The 22,083-nt window shown below is 44.8% G+C and overlaps 1 protein-coding gene across 3 annotated transcripts; it reads left to right on the top strand.

The window, feature by feature from the left end:
* Positions 1–242: 242 nt before the first annotated feature.
* RETREG3 (reticulophagy regulator family member 3) lies at positions 243–22,074 on the top strand. 3 transcript variants are annotated; one of them, XR_008201005.1, is made up of 10 exons: positions 243–503; positions 12,587–12,693; positions 13,793–13,823; positions 14,731–14,857; positions 15,509–15,593; positions 16,407–16,544; positions 17,539–17,621; positions 18,275–18,407; positions 18,809–20,740; positions 21,956–22,074. XR_008201005.1 is itself a non-coding variant. In XM_052657423.1 (9 exons), exons 1-9 carry the CDS (start codon positions 265–267, stop codon positions 19,264–19,266), a joined length of 1,401 nt encoding a protein of 466 aa, XP_052513383.1. In that variant the 5' UTR covers positions 243–264; the 3' UTR covers positions 19,267–20,932. The 3 variants fall into 3 exon arrangements, 2 of the variants coding, with proteins under 2 accessions (XP_052513383.1, XP_052513384.1); XM_052657423.1 differs by lacking the exon at positions 21,956–22,074 and having other exon boundaries at positions 18,809–20,932; XM_052657424.1 differs by lacking the exon at positions 21,956–22,074 and having other exon boundaries at positions 18,275–18,658; positions 18,809–18,931.
* Positions 22,075–22,083: the final 9 nt, after the last annotated feature.

Below are 22,083 nucleotides of genomic sequence, written 5' to 3'. Positions count from 1 at the left end.
GTTCCAATGAAAATTGAGTTCTGGCGAGGGCACTTCCTTACTCGTTCGGCTTCAGCCCTGCAGACTGCGCGTGCGCAGCTCCTGATTGGGGCGCCGGGGACGTAATTTTGACGCAGTGTTCTTTCTGGGATGTACGCGACCAAGGGCCTTCGCGCAGGCGCGTGTGGAGGGATGCAGCCTCCCTCGCCGTTTGGCGCATCTGCGCAGTTGATATTATTGTGACTGTCGGGCCGTGGCCCCGGATGTTGTGGCTGCCGGGGGGAGATGGCGGAGGCAGAGGGGGTGGCCGTGGCCCCAGGCCCAGCCTCCGGTCAGACTTTCAAGGGTCGCCGCCCTATGTCAGGCTCCTGGGAGCGAGACCAGCAGGTTGAGGCGGCGCAGCGGGCCCTGGTGGAGGTGCTGGGGCCTTACGAGCCTCTGCTGAGCCGAGTGCAGGCAGCCCTGGTGTGGGAGCGGCCAGCCAGGAGCGCCCTGTGGTGCCTGGGGCTGAACGCGGCTTTCTGGTGAGAGAACTGGATCCTCGGAAACCCTCCGAGGCGCGAATTCGTCAGGTTTCTCTAAGGCTCTGTCTCTCGCCTCCTTTGTTTTCTTCGCTGCACTGGCTCCTACCTGTACCTGCCTCATTTTGTCTCACCTCCTTCCACTCTATCCCGCCTGAGGCTTTGGCACCGCAGTTCTTAGGGCCTTCCAGTTGTTCCCCCTGCTTTACGTGCACCCTCGCCCCGCACATCTGGCAGGAGCTTCTAGTAACATCTTGCGCCGCTCGCAGTGAGCGAAGGCGCCTCATTTTAGCCAAGAGAAGCTGTGTCCCTTTAAGGCCATCACCTCCCTTCTCTTGTCTGCTCAACAGCCTCGAGATCTTAGTACTTATTGTTGGGGTAGGTGAGTAAGGCGTGAGATCTTGAAAAGGGATCCATAGGTGTAACAAGGAAACATGCTTAAACGACCTGAATTAGCATGTTAGATAGACATCTTTTTGCCCACTCAGGAAGTTTGCGAAGTCTGAGAGTCCTTGAGAGCCTCCATAACTGCAACTTGAAAGAAAATTACAAGCTTTTGAAGACAGTTATGAAATAGTAATTGTGGGATTTCACCCATTTCAAAGCCACTTAAGACGACTTCTCCGTGTTCCAAGGAATTAGAGAAGCATCCTTCACCACGGTTTATATGCAAGGAAATTGAGGGTGTCTAATAGTGTTTGTTTTTCTGAGCTGGGATAGTAGGGCTAAAAATATGCTTAAAGAATCTGTCTGTGTCATCCTGTGTGAAAATGGAACTCCTGCTTCCCTGAGTTGTCATCTCCTGAAGTGAACTTAGGTCTTCATAGAATCTGCCAAGCAGAGTTTGGATTTATTCACAACTAGCGAAGTATTACTGATCAGATTCCAAGGGAACTCAAGTGTAGGGGGGGCTTCTACAGCTGAATGAAAAATAAAGCAGTTCTGGATAAGCCTGAAACATAACAAAGTGTATGTTTCCAAAACATAACTGTTTTTGCTAAAAATATCTTTCCTCTTGAAATTCTTGGTTTTAAAACCAAAATATTTGTTATCCTTTGAAAGAATGTTTTTGGTGAGCTGGAGCAAAACAAATAATTCCAAGTTCATTGACAGGAAGACACACTACGGAGGTATATATTACAGTAATCGTCTCCTGGTTTGAAGGAGACTTGGGTTAGAGGTGTCACAGCAGTCTCTGGTATTTGTTGCTTCTAGAGTCTTGAGCAAACTTGATGAACTTTTCCTTCAGGATTCTTCATTTACTTTTGGTAGTGCTTCTTCCTTGATCCCCAGGTACCTACTCTCCCCCAGGCTCTCTGTCAGAAAACTTTTAACTGTAGCACCTCATTCTGGAGCATTTACCCAAATGACCTTATCTTCTTTTCCTCTCACCTCCACATCCCAGACCGTAGCCCCAGACCATTAAGTCAAAACTTCTTTGCCTACCATGGGATTGTATTATTAGGAAAAGAGCTGATCATGAATCAGTTTGTATTAAAGTGTGACTGACTGATGTATAAAAACATTGGAAGCATTTAAATGAATTCTGATAAAGCAAGGGTTTACTAATGCACATAGAGCAGTAGCATGTATGTTGTTATTTTTGAGGAGAGGACCTTCCACATGATCCTTGCCTGAGAAGGATTTTCTAGGTAGAATATGGGGTGGAAGTCTGTTCTTCCGTTCAGTTCAGTTCAGTCGCTCAGTCGTGTCTGACTCTTTGCGACCCCATGAATCGCAGCACACCAGGTCTCCCTGTCCATCACCTTCTCCTGGAGTTCACTCAGACTCACGTCCATCGAGTCGGTGATGCCATCCAGCCATCTCATCCTCTGTCATCCCTTCTTCCTTCTGCGCCCAATCCCTCCCAGCATCAGCGTCTTTTCCAATGAGTCAGCTCTTCGCATGAGATGGCCAAAGTACTGGAGTTTCAGCTTTAGCATCATTCCTTCCAAAGAACACCCAGGGCTGATCTTTAGAATGGACTGGTTGGATCTCTTTGCAGTCCAAGGGACTCTCAAGAGTCTTCTCCAAAACCATAGTTCAAAAGCATCAATTCTTCGGTGTTCAGCTTTCTTCACGGTCCAACTCTCACATCCATACATGACCATAGGAGAAACCATAGCCTTGACTAGACGGACCTTTGTTGGCAAAGTAATGTCTCTGCTTTTCAGTATGCTATCTAGGTTGGTCATAACTTTTCTTCCAAGGAGTAAGCGTCTTTTAATTTCATGGCTGCAGTCACCATCTACAGTGATTTTGGAACCCCCCAAAATAAAGTCTGACACTGTTTCCACTGTTTCCCCATCTATTTGCCATGAAGTGATGGGACCAGATGCCATGATCTTCGTTTTCTGAATGTTGAGCTTTAAGCCAACTTTTTCACTCTCTTCTTTCACTTTCATCAAGAGGCTTTTTAGTTCCTCTTCACTTTCTGCCATAAGGGTGGTGTCATCTGCATATCTGAGGTTATACATGTGTTTAAATGTTACAGTTACCTTTAATTTGCTGGTTCCCAATAGCATTTACTTAAGTTTACTAATAGGCTATGTTTAAAATGTCAGATCCCTTTCTCCTACTCCTGGGTCTCTTAATGCATTGATGCCCATTGGTCTTTATCTCTGGCATTTCCTGGTAGCTTGCCTGCTGTGTTTCCAGTAGGCATTTACTCTTGTTACATTCCCATCAGACTCTAAGTAGGTGGGGGAGAGATGTAACAAAATGAGGGTGTGACTCTTGAGAGTGAAAGAACAACTGGGTGCACCATTTATGGAGAGGACTCATACCTGTGAAGGTTACAAAATGACTGACTGATAGTGGTAATAAGGATCCAGAAGTGAGGGTTGTTTAGCATTGGAGTTCACATCGTGGTTTGTTTTAGGTAATGAGCTTCCGTGGAAGGTGATTTGAGGTTCAAAATAAAAGTCAGACTACATTCCAGTAGCATCAAATTGAATATGGATGTAGGTATTTTGCTTTGGAATGTCAAAGAGTAATTGCTTTATTCTCATTTCATTTAAAAAGGTATTTAGGACATGTAGGTGGGTCTTCGGTGCAGGTCAGAGAGAAATCAAATCTGAAGCATTTTATTTTTCTTTACTTGTTTTGAATAATGATACATCATTAACTGAGGTGTTTTATACATTTCGAGGTGTTAGAAGACTGAATAGGAGTACAAACAAATCATCAGAATTCAGGTAGGTAGCGCTTAACTTTCAATGTTCTGTCTTCTCAGTGGAGGTTTTCCTGTACCTGTGAATGTGCCCTGTTACATTTTAATAAAGAACATAAAAGATAGGAATAGATGAGATGCCTCGCTCCTATAGTATTTCAAGGCTTTCCTTCTTATTTTTCCAGTTCCAGAAAAATTACAGTGATTGTGATCTTTAGCCTATATTGTTCCTTGTCACTTATATGTTATTTTCTCTAGTATAACAGAAATATCAGGCCTTCCTTATCAATATCAGGCCTGTATTTTCGTTAGCCTTAACAGCACCTGTAAATGAGTGATTTGGGGGAAGAATATCTGAGTCAGCAAGAATCTATCCTGACAGGATAAGAAGAAAACAGGTTTTAGTAACTTTTGGCTGGACTCATTCCTAGGAGATAAGGGAAGGATAAAGGAGCCCTGGAAAGGAGTGTGAACTCTAAGCCCTTGCACTGCCTCCTATGAAAAGCACATGGCTCAAGGCGGTAGGGGGCTGGGGGCTGGGGGCAGATGATTGCTGAGCTCCTTTCCAGGTTTTCACATTCTGTGATTCTAGGTGGTTAGGAATATTGATTTAGAGCAGTCCACAGACTTTTTTTTCTCTTTGATAAGATCTCTGTTGGGATCTGTTTTTAGAGTCACTAGTCTGAGTTAACCATACTATATTTTAGGGGGTATTAGGAAATCTCTTGTTTTTGCAATGGGAAAAGGTGATTCCCCTCCCTGCCCCTCCCCCCCAGGAGAAATACCCCCAAGTAAAAAAATGACCCAAGAAGTGATTGTACTGCAATGCTGATTTAAAAGGTTAGAATTTGAGGGGGGAAAAATAGTAGTGAGAGATAGGAAATGGAAGGGAGGGCCTATTAAGTAGAGGCATTTATTCTGTGGAAAAAAAAATCTATACATCAAATTTCAGATGGAATCTGTTGAGCAGATGTTTCTGATGATGGTCTTTGGAGGGTTCTTGCCTTTGGTAGCAGGAAGGGCTCCCAGAGATGCCTTGTTGTTGCTCAGTCGCTAAGTCGTGTCCAGCTCTTTGCTCCCCCATGAACTGTAGCATGCCAGGCTTCCTAGTCCTTCACTGTCTCTCTGAGCAGGGAGGATTCCCAGAAATGCCTTGGCTTCCTTTTTTTTTTTTTTTTTTTTCTTTTTGCCTCTGTTTTGCCAAAAGTTTTTATCTGTTCTGATTTTAAGATTGGGTGCTTTCTGTCCATTAACATAAGGTGGGTCGTTTGCAGCTAGCTGGTTTCATTTCTGGTTTTGTACAGGCAGCAACCAGCGGTACACGATACAGGTTATGTTAATTTTTTTCTTTCTAATTTACCAGTGACTGGCTCATTAACCAGACAGCCGCAAGTGCTGTACAATAATGGGCTTTCTGTCCCTATAGGATGGGCTGCTTTGTTCTGAAGTGCCCCTGAGAGAAGCTTACTCTGTAATAACAAAGAAACCCAGAAATAGTATCTTCTTTGATTGAAAATAGACATGTGATCTTTCTTTTGTTTATGATTATAGCAGACTCTTAAGTTACCGATACCAATGATGACAATCATAGCTGACCTCAAAAAATTGTTTCTTTTTGGAATTTCTCATGACTTTTCTGGATATCAGATTGTTTTTCTAATAAATATTTTATTTAGACTGATAGTTAATTGAATTTTAGCCCCTAGTAAAGGGGGTGGATAATTTATAAAAGGACAAAACAAATAATAATAAATCAATGGATATATACATTTTTATTCATTAATAATAAAAAATCTAGTATAAGTGGCAGTGAGTTACTAATTTCTGCTTATTAGGTTTTTTAAAATGATAATATTTAATTCTGGGCAAAATATGGAAAATCTGGTGTATGGTTGATAGGAATATGAATTTGACAGCCTTTCTGGAAACTAATTTGGCAACAGTATTAAGACACTTAAAAAGTTACTACCTTTTCAAGGGCTTGGGAGAAATGAGGAGTGATTGCTAACCGGCATGGGGTTTTTTGGGGGGTGATTAAAATGTTCTGAATCAGATAATTATGATAGTTGCAACTCTGAGATACCAAAAAACACTGAATTTGACTGTTTACAAGGTATATTTTATGGTATGCAAACTGTATCTCTGTAATGTTGTTAAAATAGTTAATGGTTTTTGATCTAGTTCTTCCATTTAAAGTAATCATAAGTAAGGTCAGATTTATGCTCAGTGATACAGAGTTTTATTACCTCAAAAATTGGAAGCATCTCAGTTCAATTAGGGAAAGGTTTAAAAACTAATTGTGTCTGTGTATGATGTAATTAATCATCCTCAAGTTGTCAGTGCTTTTCTGGTGATAAAGGAAAACATATCTGTGGATTTTTAAATGAAGGAGAACGTTTTGAAACCAGGTAGCCTGTATCCTTCCATGGAGTATTTTATATGTGAATATTTTTTTAACTGAAGGGAATAATCTCTCTTGATATTTTGGGATATGTGTGTGGATAATGAGTTATTTATTTTTTAAGCTTTTTACTGTGGAAAATTGGAGAACATATATATAAGCAGGCAGAATAATATTATGTATCACCATGTACCTAGCTTTAAAAATGTTCAGTTCTTGGCGAATTTTGTGTCTTCTATACCCCAGTTCTTCTCCACCTCCTCCTTTCTTGTTTTGAGGCAAGAAACCAGTTTGTCCTGTAAAGTGTCTGACAGATTGTATTTTGCTGATTGCATCCCTGTGGCTTAACACGTTCCTCTGTGCTCTTCTGTGTGTTTCCTATAAATTGGTAGCTAAATCTAGAGGCTTGACCAGATTTAGGGTAAAAAAAATTTTTTTTGTCAGACTGGTAATACTGTATTAATTTTATTGTTATTTTCTTCCTTAATTATGAACTATATTTTCTGAAATTTCTTCTACAAACATGCTTGCCATTAGAAATAAAAAAAAATAAATATCATTAAGGAAAAGTCTGTTGTGAGCCTTCTGCAGTTGGGCAATAATCAAATTAAATAGTTCACATGTGATTACCGACTGAGCTACAAGGGAAGCCCGTGAATATCCAGAGTTGACTGCAATTGTAGTTGTTTTTGCTAAGTTGGAAAGTTCTCATGATGATTATAGTTGCTGGAAAAATGTTTTGCATGTTGTCTTATCCAGCTTGTACACTGTTATATCTGTATGTGAATTTTTTGGCTTGCAGAAATAGACATTGGAGGACGAAACTAATCCAGAGGAATCCTCCCTTATTTGTCTTCATTCCTTACTTATACCAATCTCACAAGTACTTTATCTTCAATTATGTCTTGTCCTTGTACATAGTTGCAGAGTTGGTTATTTTTTTAACAGGTAGGCCTCCAATGCAGTTCAGTTCAGTCGCTCAGTCGTGTCTGACTCTTTGCAATCCCATGGACTTCAGCACACCAGGCTTCCTTGTCTATCACCAACTCCCAGAGCCTACTCAAACTCATGTCCATTGAGTTAGTGATGCCATCCAGCCATCTCATCCTCTGTCGCATCCAAGTTACCTCCATAAAATAAAAGTATAATGTGACTTCAATATATCCCAAACACACCAATCTGAGACTGATATTTCCTTTTGTTTAAGAATTTAGTATTGAGGCCGAAGGAAAGGTGTACACACTTATCCATATTTTTTTATATTTGATAGACCCCTAAAGGAATTAATAACATTTGATATTGTCTTCCCTGATGGCTCAGTTGGTAAAGAATCCGCCTGCAGTGCAGGAGACCCCAGTTCGATTCCTGGGTTGGGAAGATCTGCTGGAGAAGGGATAGGCGTCCCACTCCAGTATTCTTGGGCTTCCCTGGTGGCTCAGCTGGTAAAGAATCCGCCTGCAATGCGGGAGACCTGGGTTTGATCCCTGGGTTGGGAAGATCCCCTAGAGAAGGGAAAGGCTACTCACTCCAGTATGCTGGCCTGGAGAATTCCATGGACTGTATAGTCCATGGGATTGCAAAGAGTCGGACATGACTGAGTGACTTAAAATTTGGGGGCTTCCCTTGTGGCTCAGCTGGTAAAGAATCCACCTGCAATGTGGGAGACCTGGGTTCAATCCCTGGGTTGGGAAGATCCCCTGGAGAAGGGAAAGGCTGCCCACTCTAGTATTCTGGCCTGGAGAATTCCATGGACATAGTCCATGGGGTCACGGAGTTGGATGCACTGAGCGACTTGCAGTTTCACTTTCAGGTACCTTGGAGGGGGCTTCCCAGGTGGTGCTAGTGATAAGAAGTTTATCTGCTAGTGTAGAAGATGTAAGAGATGCTGGTTCAATTCCTGGATTGGGAAGATCCCCTCGAGGAGGAAATGGCAACCCACTCCAGTACTCTTGCCTGGAGAATCCCATGGACAGAGGAGCCTGGCAGGGTCCATAGGGTCCCATAGAGTCAGACACAACTGAAGTGACTTAGCATGCATGCATGCAGGTATCTTGAAAAGATCAACTCTAGTGGTTTGAGGTGAACTTTCCATTAATTAAGATTTTATCTATATGGAAGAAGCTATTTTTCCAAGAATTGTTATTTTACCTGGGGCTTCCCTCACAGCTCCGTTAGTAAAGAATCCACCTGCAATGCAGGATACCTGGTTGGATTCCTGGGTTGGGAAGATCTGCTGGAGAAGGGATTTCCACTCCAGTGTTCTTGGGCTTCCCTTGTGACTCAACTGGTAAAGAATCCACCTGCAATGTGGGAGACCTGGGTTCAGTCCCTGGGTTGGGAAGTTCCCTGGAGAAGGGAAAAGCTACCCACTCCAGATCATGAGGGACCTTTTATGACAAAGGGTACTGAATTTTATCCTGCACATAAAGATGAATCAGCAAAGAGTTTTACACATGGTGTATTTGCTGGATCATGAAGGCTAAAACTGTGAGCATCTTCTTGAACCAAATTAATCCTGGTCAGTAATGCAATTGGCCTGGAGAATTCCATGGACTGTATAGTCTCTGGGATCACAAAGAGTCAGACATGACTGAGCGACTTTCATTCACAGAAAAGCTTTTCTTCCTCTTAAATTTCTGCATTGGCTTGTTCAAGGAAAGGTTATCCTGTGTCTGGCTCTAAAATTGCATTATTGACTGGGATTAATCTGGTTCAAGAAGGTGCTCACAGTTTTAGCCTTCATGATCCAGCAAATACACCGTGTGTAAAACTCTTTGCTGATTCATCTTTATGTCCAGGATAAAATTCAGTACCCTTTGTCATAAAGGGTCCCTCATAATCTGACTTCTTCCTCTCTCCCCATACTCATCCTCTCCCTCTGTTCTTTATGTTTGAGTTCTGTCAGACTACTTGTAGTTCCCTAAATATGTTATGCCAGCTGGCTGTTCTCCCTCTCTGAATATCCTCTCCTTTCTCACACTCTTTTCCTGTGTTGTCCTACCATTTCAAATCCCAGCTTAGATGTCCTCATTGTTATTGTTATCTTATCATGCTATGTTACAAACATGTACTGACATAAATCCACTTGAGAATAAGGTCCATGTGTTACTCTTTTCTGTAACTGGCCTACTTACCATAAGGCCTCAGCATATAGTAGGCAATCAATAAATGTTTGAATTGAGTTGAAGCATAGGTGGGGGCTCGAACAGACTACTGAAAGAGTTCAGCTCTTCGAGAAACTGTATTTTTATTGCCATCATCTTTGAAAAACTGACGTTTCTTAGGAAAGTTTAGTATCCTTTATCTACCCCAGTTTGTATTTGCATTAGCAGTTGTGATCTGGAAAGTGGAAATTGCAGACAGTCTGGATTGCCTCCCTCAAGAGCCCTCCCAGGTACTTCAGAGAACAGAGAGTCGTGCCACATCCTGCTGCTGGTACATAGAAGCAACAGCTCAGGGGAGCAAGATGCTCTCAGCCCTTATCCCTGGCCTTGTTAAACTTCCTTGTTTGTTGAGGTGATGAACTGGCTTTGGAGAGAAGATTAATGGCCTTGGGGCAGCTCTTGAGGCTTACTCCTGTTAAACGACTTTCATTCTTTAATTTCGTGTATAATTACAGTATCCTTGAAGTGATGGGGTGGAAATACTGGAATAGGGTTGCCATGAATGACTGGGTTTCTCTAAGTTCTTGGTTTCTTCCATCCCTCACTTTTTGTGTTGTTTAAAATACATAACATGGATTCATGTTTATTGAAAACAGTGCAAAACATCTAGAGACCAAAATTAAAGTTCCTCTGACAGTCCCTGCATGCATATGTGTATTCATAGATACACACAGATACAGCTTTAAAAAAAAAAAAAGGATTATACTCTTAGTATGGTATTCTGTGAATATGTCAGGTCATTAGGTCATGTGTTGTATTGAGAAAATGAGATCGTTTATAACCATGAATGATCTCTTGGTCATCCTTATTCTCGTTTGATCAGTTGCTGTGATGATAGCTAATAACACTGCTCCTTTGTAAAATTGAATAGGACATATATATTGGGCATATATAGGTGCCTTGTGTGTATTTTCTTGTCTTTTTAGCAAGATCAACCATGGTAGTTTTAAAGATAGTTTTATTTGTTTATATTTGCCTCTGCGGGGTCTTTGTGGACGTGCAGGCTTTTCTCAAGTGTCGGTGAGCAGGGGCTACTGTCTCTAGTTGAGGTGCCCAGGCTCGTCATTACAGTGGCCTGTTCCTGTTGAGGAGCATGGGCCCTAGGGCATATGGGCTCAGCAGTTGCAGCTCCCGTGCTCCAGAGCACAGGCTCAGTAGCTGTGGCGCACAGGCTTAGTTGCTCCACAGCATGTGGGATCTTCCTGGACCAGAGATTGACTCTCTCTCTTCTGCATTGGCAGGCGGATTCTTTACCACTGAGCACCAGGGAAGCCAACTATGATACTTTTATAAGTGACTTATGTATGTTGTTTCTAATACCTATGAACAGTCCTGCATGATTTGTTATTGTTAATATCACATATAGATGAGGAAACTGAGGCTTAAGGAGGTTTAAGCTAAGTTACTCAGAGTCATACAACTAAGAGTGCCTGTTCAGAGAATAGACTCAAGTCAACCTAGCTTTAAAAGCCATACCTCACTGCCCTGCTGAACTGCTTCTCTGGTGATGCATTTGGCCTCCCTCAGTTCCTTGGTGGCTCAGTGGTAAAGAATCTGCCTGTCAGTGCAGGAGACGTGGGTTTGATTCCTGGGTTGTTAAGATCCCTGGAGAAGGAAATGGCAACCCACTCCAGTTCTTCACTGGGAAATCCCATGGACGGAGTAGCCTGGTGGGTTAACTTAGCCACTAAACAACAACAACAAAGATCTTAGAACAGTTGTTTCTCAAACCATCTTCAGTGAAGGACTAGTGTTGTCATTTTCCCCGGTCTATATCTGATCAATATTTTTGTAAAATACAATATAAATAAGTTACTAGATAAGTTAAAAGGGCACACAAAATACAAACCCAAATATATCCTTATGTTCGAAATTACTTGGTCAAATTGCTATAAAAATTACTAAATTCTTGCTTTCAGTTTCTGTACTTACTTCCTGACAGTCTGGTAAAATCACTGGACTACAGACACTCTGCAGGGCACTGCCCTGAAGGCTTTTGACTTAGATCATAGAAAGACTCATAAGAACCAGTCTTTTTTTTTTTTTGAAGAAAAATTTTATTGTGAAAGATTTTAAATATATACAGAAGTAGAGAGGAGAGCATAAAGAATTTCATGTACTCATCACCCAGCTTCAGCAGTGAAGAACTCACAGTCAGTCTTATTTCTTCTTCTTTCACATCCTTTGCCCCTTGGCAGGCTATTGTTTTGACAGAAATCCCAAATACGTCATTTTATTCATAAATATCTTAGTATATATCTCTAAAAGATAGGGACTCTTTAAAAACATAACTTCCATAATATCATCATATCCCCCCAAATTAACAATAATTCCTTAATATTTTCAGATCTACTGTCAGTGTTCTGATTTCCCCAATTTTTTTGTAAACATCTCTTTATGCAACCATATTTATTCCTTCAAATAATAATTAGCTTTTCCTTCATTCTTTTAATGCGATACATTACAGTTGTTGATTTTTGTATCTTGAACCACCCTTGGGTTCCTGGGATAAATGCCTGGAATTAGTCATGGTGTATAAAATCCTTTTAATATGCTGCTGAATTCATGTTGATAATATTTTATTGAGGATTTTTGCCTCTATATTCATAACGTGTATTGGACTGCAGTTTTCTTGTAGTGTTTTGTCTGGCTTTGGTATCAGTAATGTTCTCCTCATTAAATGAGTCAGGTTTTCTGGGAAGTTTGAGAAGGGTTGATGTCAATTCTGAAGAACTGGTTTTTAGATGGAGCTTTAGTGCTCACTTTCTGTGTGTCCTTGACCAAGGTGGTTCACTTTTTTGAGCCTTTGTTCCTTTATCTGAAAAAGGATGTCTGATTGAGTTAGCTGTTCTTTAATGCACCTCTGTCAGTTTATTGCCCTGAACCAGGGTCTAATTTTATAGAAAGATGTTTTCATCAAAACAACTCGTTCAGTTCGAGAATGAATTTTGGGGATTCCCTGGTTGTCCAGTGGTTAGGACTCTGAGCTTTAACTGCTGAGGGCCCAGGTTCAGTCACTGGTTGGGGAACTCAGATCCCATAAGCCATGCAGTGTGGCAGAAAACAGACAAGAAAAAAGATGAATTTCTTCTTGAAATTAATAGAATCACAGACTTGAAAGTTGAAAGCGGCTCTTAGTTTATTTGATTTAGTCATTTGCCTTTGCAGAAGCAAATTCTTATCTCTACACTGTAGGTAAAATAGCTAAAGTCCATTGAGTTTAAGTGATTTTTCTCAAGGTGTATAGCTAGCGCTTAAGTCTGTTTACCACAGAACCAGTAGTGCACATATGGTCTTTTATGAAATTAGCTTAAGTGGATAATGATCTTCTCTTTTTCCTTCCCTTTAGGTTCTTTGCCCTGACATCCCTTCGTCTTGTGTTTTTACTTGCATTCAGCTCAATGATTATTGTGTGTATAGATCAATGGAAGAACAAAATCTGGCCTGAAATAAAAGGTGAGCTTGGTAGGATTTGGAACATTCTGAACCAGAAATTGTCTGTCATTTTTACCTGTAGTTTTAGGAGTTTCTGGAGGAGTATGTGAAGCTGGGAATAGCTTTTGAAGTCTGAATTATTTGCCTTAGGAGACGCTTGAAGGGCTAGTGCCCCACCCCCAGTTCCTTAGAGCTGAGTTCTGTCCTTCCCATTGTTGTGAAGCTCAGGAAATCTGTATCCACCACCTGAGATATCCTTTCCTTCATAATTGGCGTGAGGAATAAATAGTCCTCAAGTTGTTAAATAATTTTCCTCACTGGATACTGCATCGTTACCAAGGCAGTATCAATTTGCCTCTCAAGAATTTCTTTGAAATTGTTTAAAAATACTGATAAATAGGAGGTTAGGGGAGTAAGGAATAACAGCAGCTTTGGGATTTGGGAGCGAGGAGAGGAGTAAGAGTGGCATTACAGTTAGCAGAGGTAGGCAGCGGCAGGCTGGGCAGTTGGTTTGGGTGGAGAGTGAGCGTGAGGAAAATTGATGTAGGCTGGACACGTTATTTTTGAAGTGCTGGCAGAATATTCAAACCAGAGGGTACAGTTTTTAAATACATTACCATCCTATTTCGCAGAGACTTCAAGGAATCATATAGTTCACCCACCTGTCCTATGGCTGGTGAATGTCAGAAGACCTTTCATCACTGATTGTAGTTAATGGGTCTCTTTTGAATAGCGGGTTTCCAGAGTTAAAGTAGTCATAACATGCCCTCATGACCTGGCACACATTGATGCATACGAGCAACCCAGACACACTTGAGGGGTGGGTGGGATGAACTCTGTGTGTGCACCTAGGCTCTCAGCTGCAGTAATCAGAAGGGGCCCTAATGCGCCGTTTGCGCTCCCACCCCATCCTGCCGGAGAAATGAGCGGGCATCGCCCTCACTCCCTTGTCTGTAGCTCCCTAACTGGCGCTGTAACATGGTGTCTCCTTTTTATTGGCTGTTACTGTTTTTCCTTTTCTCCAAACCTATTAAAACTTGAGCTATCAGACCAACAGCCTAACATTTTCATATTTTGTTTTCCCTACCAACTAATGCTGGTGTTTGTTTTAATATTGTAGTGCCAAGACCCGACGCATTAGACAATGAGAGGTATGGAATGCTAATTAAATCCCTTTTTGTTGCTCTGATTGATTCTCTTGTTGTAATATTCTGGTTACAGGTTGTTAACTCCATGTTCTGGATACAAATTAGAAGCTGAGAACCTAGTCTGTTGCAAATAATCATTTTAACAAATCCTAAAGTTCAGGCAGCAGTAGGTTGAGATGCTCGGTGTCCTGTGGTGCTTGTAAGAGACATTTCTGAGAAAGCAGCGTTAGCGTGCTGACGTGCCAAGGGATTATTCAGCCTGTGTAAAAACTTAGAGGCAACTTACCTCATTTGTCTCTGGCTTTTATAAAAACCAGGCCATTTAGTGTTTTCTGTGAACTTTGGCCGTTTCAAGTTCCTGGTCAGAAAACACGTTCGTTTCTGGCATCAGCAAGCCAAAGATCCCTCTTGTGGCTTACAGCTCCTGCTTTCATTTTTCAGTTCATTCATGTCATAAGTTGGATTGTCTCTGCTGGGTTTGTTTTGGTTTTGTTTTATTTGTTTTCTCTCTAAGGGGCACATCCATTGGCTCCACCTCACCTGCCGCAGTGCTGTCAGACTGTGCTTTTACGTTTTCTCCTGGATTGCAGTCACAGTGAATTGCAATAGTCTGAGCACAGGAAAGATGCTTTTAAGCACAAAGGGCCTAGGAGCTGGTGGCAGGTTTACACATGTGGATTGGGCTGCTGGCTCAGGGTGGAGGTGTCAGAACAAGTTTGCCCTCCTAGTCCTTAAATTCAAGTTTCAACCTGGAGAGCCGAGAAGAAAGTCGTGCTTCACCTCTAGAGCACCTCGGGCTAGCCACTCCCCAGCCCCTATTTAAACCCGGAACCATCGGCTGCCTTCAAAGTGAGATGGGGGGGAACCCTCAGCACCCTCCTTTCACAGCTCCCCCTTCTCTTTCCCATAGCTGGGGTTTTGTGCACCCTCGGTTGCTCAGCGTGCCCGAGCTCTGCCACCACGTAGCTGAAGTCTGGGTTAGTGGGACCATTTTCATAAGGAATCTTTTGCTTTTCAAAAAGCAAAACCCAGGCAAGGTAAGACTCTTCCCTTTTTCACTCTTATTTCTGGCTTCTCAGTTCAGTTCATGCTAAACTGAAACAGCCCTTTTACCTTTTACTACCTATCCTCATTCAAGAACGAAAAGACCATGGTGCTGGTAGAGACAAGGGAAGTCATAGGAAGGGGCTTCTGACCAGCCACTAGGACTAAGGCAAGAACTCGATGACTCCTTCAGGTGCTTGCCACTTAGATTAGGCCATCTTCCTGCCCCAAGATGGGAAAGAAAGCTTGCTTGTGTGCATTCTGTGTCATATTAAACATGTGGTAAGTGGTTGAGTTTTTTCATTTTATTTTACTTTGCCTTAAAAAAGCCCACCACCAGCACTTGTTTTCAGAGAGAATTTTTGGCTCAGTCCTATTCAAACCATTTCCCAGCACGAAAGGTGCAGCCCTGTGGGGTTAGCCGTGTGAGAAGAGTTTGAATAGAAGTGGACATGCTCCCTTTCCTCCCCAGCAGAATCACCAGCAGCAGCAGTGGCTAGGTACATGTCATTCTGACATGTCCATGCTTTATTCAGAGGTCATAAAAAATCATTTCAATCACATCTCCATCTTACCTGCCCCACATCCCCACCCCATCCCCTGCCATATAGCAGAAACTTAATATTGTTTCCTGACATCCCTAGTTCTGCTTGCTGAGCTGTGGGATACTGACCTTTTTGGCTGTCTTGGGCCGCTACATCCCTGGGCTCCTGCTCTCCTACTTAATTCGTAAGTATGGTATATACCTCCCCCACAAGCTTAACGTACTCATAGCTTTTCTAGCTGTAGCTAACTTTGTCTAGAGAGAGAACTTTTATATTTTTGTTCTCCAGGAAATGACCTTTTTTATTTTCATGTCCTGTTTAGAGTCATGAAAATACCTTTCTTCTTACCTGTGTCAAGCTCCCACATTTAAAGTCCTTTTCTTACCAAGTTTTAGAAACTGACAAGGGTCCACTAACCAGCTATAAAGAAAGGACTGTCTGTCCCTATTTCAGGAGGGAATTTTTAGAGTCAGTGTATTGTGTAACAGTAGGACATAACTCTTAGGATTCTGTTCTAGATTCTGTTTACTCTGTAGGTTACTAGGTTCTGTTTACCTGGAGCACTTCCCCCCACCCCACCCCCCCAGAGCAGTTTTGTAAATGTAGTTACTTCATATTGGCATGAACTCTGTCTACCTGAGGCTGGAAGAACTGAGCAGTGATGACCCTGGTGATTAAATAGCAGAAGCTCGAATGATGTTGTGTGGCTGCCGAGGCGTCGTTAGCATCTGGTCTTGTTGATGCTCGGTGACACCCATATGCAGGTGACAGCACTGATTCTGCCCTTGATGCGTTAGCAGCATAGTCCACTGTGCACGGCGCTGTTGGGGCTACAGAAGTCTCTGACCCCAGATCTTCACCTCGTGAAGATGACCTGCAGAATTAAGCAGGACCGTTCCACACGGGGTCCCAGCCCTAAGGACACACGGCGGAGGGACAGTCAGGACTGTGTATGCAGCCCTTCCTCCATTTCACCACTCTTTCTCACTCCTCTCAGTTGTCACTGTCATGATGTGGCCCCTCGCTGTGTACCACCGGCTGTGGGACCGAGTGTATGTGCGGCTGAAGCCCGCACTGCAGCGGCTGGACTTCAGCGTTCGTGGCTACATGATGTCCAAGCAGAGAGAGAGACAATGTAAGTGTCCAGGGGAACCTCCCGTCCATTTGGGCAGTTTGGGGAGAAGGAGAAGCCCAGAGGTTTGGCATCATAGGTCCTTGAACGTGGAGAAGTGGGATGTGGTTGCTGTATAGGGGGGTGGTAGGTAAAAGTGATGATCTACTCTAGGGAAATCTCTGCAGGCTTACCAGTTTTTCCCTTTGGAATTCTAGACACTCCCATTTTAAACAAATATGAGAAAAGCTCTCCCAAGTCATATAAAAGACAGTGAAGATATTCCCAGTGTTAGCTGCTTTTTATGAAGCACGTCCCATGTGCTCAAGCACTGAGCTGGCTGCTTTGCATACGTTGTCTGTACAACACCCTTAAAAAGAGGGTGGTATTTTCCTTTTCTGGTTGAGGAAACTAAAGCTCACGGTTAGTAAATGGCAGAGTGGGTCTTTTAAACTCCTCAGCTGGGCCTCTGTTCACTCCTGAAAGCTGCCTTCCCAAAGCGATTGAAGACTGGCTTCTGAAGCCTGGTGTGTACTAGCCTGAGATCCTCCAACCCACAAGCAGCAGGCAAGCGGACTTTCCCCTCTCTCCCGTGGTGTGGGCAGGCTGGGTCTGCATTAAGCCCTGGCCTTCTAAGAGCTCTGCACACGAGCGCCAAGGCCCAGCTCTGCCCGGCGCAGCCAGCTGAACAGCACCACTCCTCAAAGCCTGACTCAGCCAGGTGGGGTGTCTCCCTTCGCCTTCTCTGTGATAGTGTCCCCTTTTCACACTGATATCTGATCTTGAGGCTTGTTGACAAGTCTGGTAGTTGATCTGTCCAGAACAAAAAGGGTTTCTTTCCTGTGTTATCATGTTATCAGCTTAGCTTGCCACTTAGGCAGCTCCTTCCTCAGACATCGTTCTGTAGGTTTAAGGGGTTCATTCTCTGGTATTCTGACTTTAATGCCTTTGAAATTCAAAGGGGGCGGGAGTTTGCCCTCAAGGGAAGGTGTTCATGGCTTCTGCTCTTCCCACACAGTGCGTCGCAGAGCTCTCCACCCAGAGCGTGCTGCGGACAACCACAGTGACAGCGAGGAGGAGCTTGCAGCCTTCTGTCCTCAGGTATCTGGGGTGTGGGAGCTGCCTCACTGGCCAGTCTTTTTAGCTCCTTTTTTACCATCTGGTACTCCTGTTTAGACAGGAAACAGGTTTCCAGGCTCACTGTGGGCTCTCCAAGGACCCAGCTTCTTGCCTTTCTCCAAGGACCTTCCTGCTCCCAAGTGCAGTGAGGAGAAAAGCTAGTATTATATTGGGACTTTGTATGTAGATCTCAGTTTGAGTCTGGTGACGAGCACACCCTCTTCCACGTCTCCTTTTAACCCCTGCCATCAGGGCAGAACTTCTGCAACTGACCTGATCTCTCTTTAAACAGCCCAGCTTGCCTTAGGTCAAGCGGTAACCTGTACATATCCTCCCAGCCACCTGTGAAAAGTATTCTCTGGGTCAGTTATTTGGTTCAGAGTATAAGTGGCGGGTTGACTCTCAAGGCTGCTTTCCTTCCTGGGCTCAAGATTGATGAAAAAGAGTGTTTTCCCTGGGGGAGCAGCCTGAAAGGGGTCAGGATTCTGACTAAAGTTGCCATCCATGCCTGGTTACACTGTTAGCCTTAGGGGTAGCCTTTGGGGCCAGCTCACTGGTGAAGCTGTAAATGGCAAACTGCACCTGTTTCTGCTGGCACCGTTTCTTCATGCTTGTTGGTCTTGTCTTTTCCTCAGCTGGATGATTCCACTGTTGCCAGGGAACTGGCCATCACAGACTCCGAGCACTCGGATGCTGAGGTCTCCTGTACAGACAACGGTACATTCAACCTTTCACGGGGCCAAACACCTCTAACAGAAGGCTCTGAAGGTGAGAGGAACCTTGGACCCAAGTTGATACTGGCTCTGACTGTTGCCGCTCAGCTTTGCAGGCAGCAGGGACGCTACCCCCGCCTCTCCTGTTTTCCGAGCTGTGGATTAGGTGGCGGAGCAGCTTCAGGGGCATGGCTCCAGCCAGATGGCACTGCTGCTCCCCTGGAAGTCCTCAGTCGCTTAGTGGCCTCAGGATCAAAGCTCATGGGGGACACGGCAGAGAAAGGGGAAGTTCTTTGGCCAGTAAAGGTAACAGCAGTCTATAAGTGGAGCGGGAAGGCTGACCAGTGCCAGAAATCCAGAGTGGAAACATCTGGTTATTTGGGGCTGACGTGGTGGGGCTGGGGCACAGGAAGGCCAGGCAGTTGCCATGTCTCAGACACTCCTCTGTTCTCCCAGACCTAGATGGTCACAGTGATCCAGAGGAATCCTTCGCCAGAGACCTTCCAGACTTCCCTTCCATTAACGTGGATCCTGCTGGCCTGGATGATGAGGATGATACCAGCATTGGGATGCCCAGCTTGATGTACCGGGTCCCACCGGGGGCCGAGGAGTCTCAGGGCCCTCCTGCCAGCCGGGAAGAGGCCGCACTGCCAGAGCTTTTGCTTGGTGCCCTGCCTGCAGGATCCAACCTCACCAGCAACCTTGCTAGCCTGGTTTCACAGGGCATGATCCAACTGGCCCTGTCAGGGGCCTCCCAGCCAGGCCCTTCTGGCCTACCTCCCCGGAGAGCCACCAGAGGTGTCCTCAGGGCACCCAGTTCAGACCTGGACACTGACGCTGAGGGGGATGACTTTGAACTTCTGGACCAGTCAGAGCTGAATCAGCTGGACCCTGCCAGTTCTAGGAGCCACTGAGGAGAGACTTCCTTTGGGGGGGGTCACTGTGGTTAAAGTTTTTTTTCTCCCCATTCCACTTAAGGTGAAGGGGCAAGGGAAGAACCCAGGTCCCACTCTCTGAATTATATATGTATGCACGGTGGCCTCGCTGATGCTCAGAGGCCTACTCAGAGAAGATACTCACTCCCTTGCTATCAGCTAGATGCTGATATCTGAGCTCAAGTCACCGAAGTGAGAGTGTGCTCCCCTGAGGGACACTTCTCTCCATCAGGATGGTGGTACTTTTGGGGAACAAAGTAGTCAAGGGTATTGGTTCCCTTTTGAGGGGATGCTGCTGTGTGCTTCTAGGTCTGGGTGCTCAGAGGCCCTCAGTGAATAGATCCCTTCCCTTCCTCCCTCCATTTATCATCTCCCTAGAGCTCCAAGTCAGGCAGCTGGAAGAGTTTTACTGTCCTCTTTTGCTAAGCCATGGTTGATTTGCTTTTTTCTAAGCAAACTTGTCCTTTGGTTCTGCAGAGCAGGCCTGCTCCCCTTGCCTCAGCCCATCCTCATTTCTTGAGGCCTACCCCCTAGTGCTCCAGAATCTTGCTTGTGAAGTTTTAGAATGTGAACATGAGGTGTGGGTGGGCCTCTTCCACATTACTTTGGGCTGTGGGGTCAGTGGGTTGGGAGGGTGAACGCCTCTGTAGCTCCCAGACTCACTCACTGTTTTGGAGCTGCTTGGTTATTTTTGGTGCTGCTAACCCCTGGCTCCATTTGCCCATCAGCCTGAGCAACGAGCATAGCAATACCATACCATTCCATACCTATTTCCGTGTTCCCGTTCCTTCCCCTGCTCCTCCTTTGGAGAAGCAATAATCCCACACAGGCCATGTCAGAGTAGCACTTTACAGACGGCTCAGTGGCATTCATCCCAGGAGCCACCAGCTCTTCTTGCACCAGCTCTTCTTACCGTCTGTTCAGCTCCTTTAATAATTTTGTTTTCAACTGCCCAGTTTGGCAGGGCCTCTTTTAAGATGAGCCCAGTTAGCAAGAATGTGTCTGTAATCAGCAGAAACCCCTGTATGGGGTATCTGTTCTACTCCCCCTAGTAAAAATCATGTGAGACAAAAACAAAATGATCATTAGTTCTAAAGCCATGCCTCCCCAATCAGAGCTCAAGCCTAATTCTCCTAATCATCTTTCCCTCCACATAAATTAACCCTTTGCTGATCCTCAGGGACCACTCCCTCCAACACCCTGCACCTGGGTGATGGATGTTGGACAGAGCCTGTTTTCACGTGCTGCAAGTGGGAGTGCATTAACGTGTTTGCTCTTGGTTGATGGACAAGGTAGAGGCCAGGGAGTGAAAATAGTCAACAGTGAGAGGAGAGAAGAGCTTGGTGTCTGATTCAGTCACTTCCCTTTGTGTGAAGTTTAGAGTAACAGCCTCTCTCTCTTTAGGGTTCTCAGACTTTAGGACACCTCTTCTCAGAGCCCAGATGTCTTACAGGTGAGCTCTGATGTGGAAGAAAACGAGGTGTGGGAAAGGAGTGGGATTTTGTGCGTTTGCATGAGTGTGTGTAGCTTCAAGCCTTGGGAGTTGGTAGGAGGGAGAAAAGGAAGGAGAGCAAAATCTTTGGAAGGTGTGTTTTGTACCTGCGGATCCTGCTCTGAATCTCCTTAGTCCTCCACTGTGAATCCGGATGGGGATGTGGGTGGGAGGGGTGCTGGGGAATAAATCTTGTATGAGAACAACCTTTAAGAGACTTACGTTGAATGGTGTCTTAGCCTTGAAAGGTCTTGCTAATCTGAGATGTTAGAGGAGGTGACAGCCTCAAAGAAAGCCCAGTGTGTGAGGGACCCACTTGCCCATCCTTGGTTTTTTGTTTTGTGATGGCCAGAAAAATCACCATGGTAGGAGGCTACCCCCCATCTCCAGGGGAGCCCAGATAGGAGCATAACTGGCACTCCTGGCCAGCATCTAACCTGCAGTTCCCAGCATTTCTAATTCTTAATACTGTCCGCTAAACGTGTGAAGAGAAGTACAGGTTTCAAAGGCTAATGAGATTGAGGTAATAGAGGCTTTTAAAAGTAGCACCATGCCCCACTGGATTGTTTGAGCTGCAGCAACAGCTGCTCTTTGGCCTTCAGCTGACCTCAGAAACTAGAAATAACTTATTTTAAGGCTTTGTCCCACTGGCCACTGTGGGCAGGAATGGAAAGCACCTGTCAGGTGTTGCCGCAAGACTGTCTCTGCCAAAAGGAAACTTCTACAAGCTTTGTGGCTTACAATCAGCCCCCTCCCAACCATACCTTCAACCACAGCATGTGCTGAGCGCCCCCTGCGTGAGACGCTCGGTAACGGGCAAACAAACGCAGCGTTATTCCTTGCAGGGCGCCTAGGCGTCGTTCTGTTAAGTCTTCACAACCCCCCACCACCCGCAAGCACCTCTTGTTCCCGTTTTACAAAAGATAAAAACCGAGAAAAAGGCTCGGGCCGTGGGATGGGACACGCCTTTGGGTAACTGTGACCTTGAGCAAGTCACTTGCCCAGCGGGAGCTGATGCCGAGATTCCTTTCCACTCAAATACTCAGTCCAGCTCAAGGTCACGAGTGCTCAGCGGCCGCTGGAACTGGGTCCCGAGACTCCAAGGCGTGATACCCTACAGCCGTGGTTCCGAAGGGAGGAAGGGAGAGGTTCGAAGCGTACACTCCACCTCTCCAGCAGAGACCCAGGCCGCTGGGGCGGGAGCCGGACTCCCCAGAGCAGGCAGAGCTGAACTACGGTGCCCGGGAAGGGCCGCTCCACTCCTCGCTGCCCCCAGCCAATCACACTTGAGGCCCGCCCTGCCC

The sequence above is a fragment of the Budorcas taxicolor genome, chromosome 19 (genome assembly GCF_023091745.1).
Source record: "Budorcas taxicolor isolate Tak-1 chromosome 19, Takin1.1, whole genome shotgun sequence".
Lineage (NCBI taxonomy): Eukaryota > Metazoa > Chordata > Mammalia > Artiodactyla > Bovidae > Budorcas > Budorcas taxicolor.
The sequence above is the reverse complement of the archived record's forward strand: the minus strand, read 5'-3'. Positions and strand labels throughout refer to the sequence as shown.

Bases quoted from the DNA above. Each gene is read 5' to 3' on its own strand.
- RETREG3 (XM_052657423.1), top strand. From the start codon at position 265: ATGGCGGAGGCAGAGGGGGTGGCCGTGGCCCCAGGCCCAGCCTCCGGT. The intron at 12,694-13,792 runs GTGAGCTTGGTA...TTAATATTGTAG, and splicing joins AATCTGGCCTGAAATAAAAG to TGCCAAGACCCGACGCATTA. The intron at 13,824-14,730 runs GTATGGAATGCT...TCTTTCCCATAG, and splicing joins GACGCATTAGACAATGAGAG to CTGGGGTTTTGTGCACCCTC.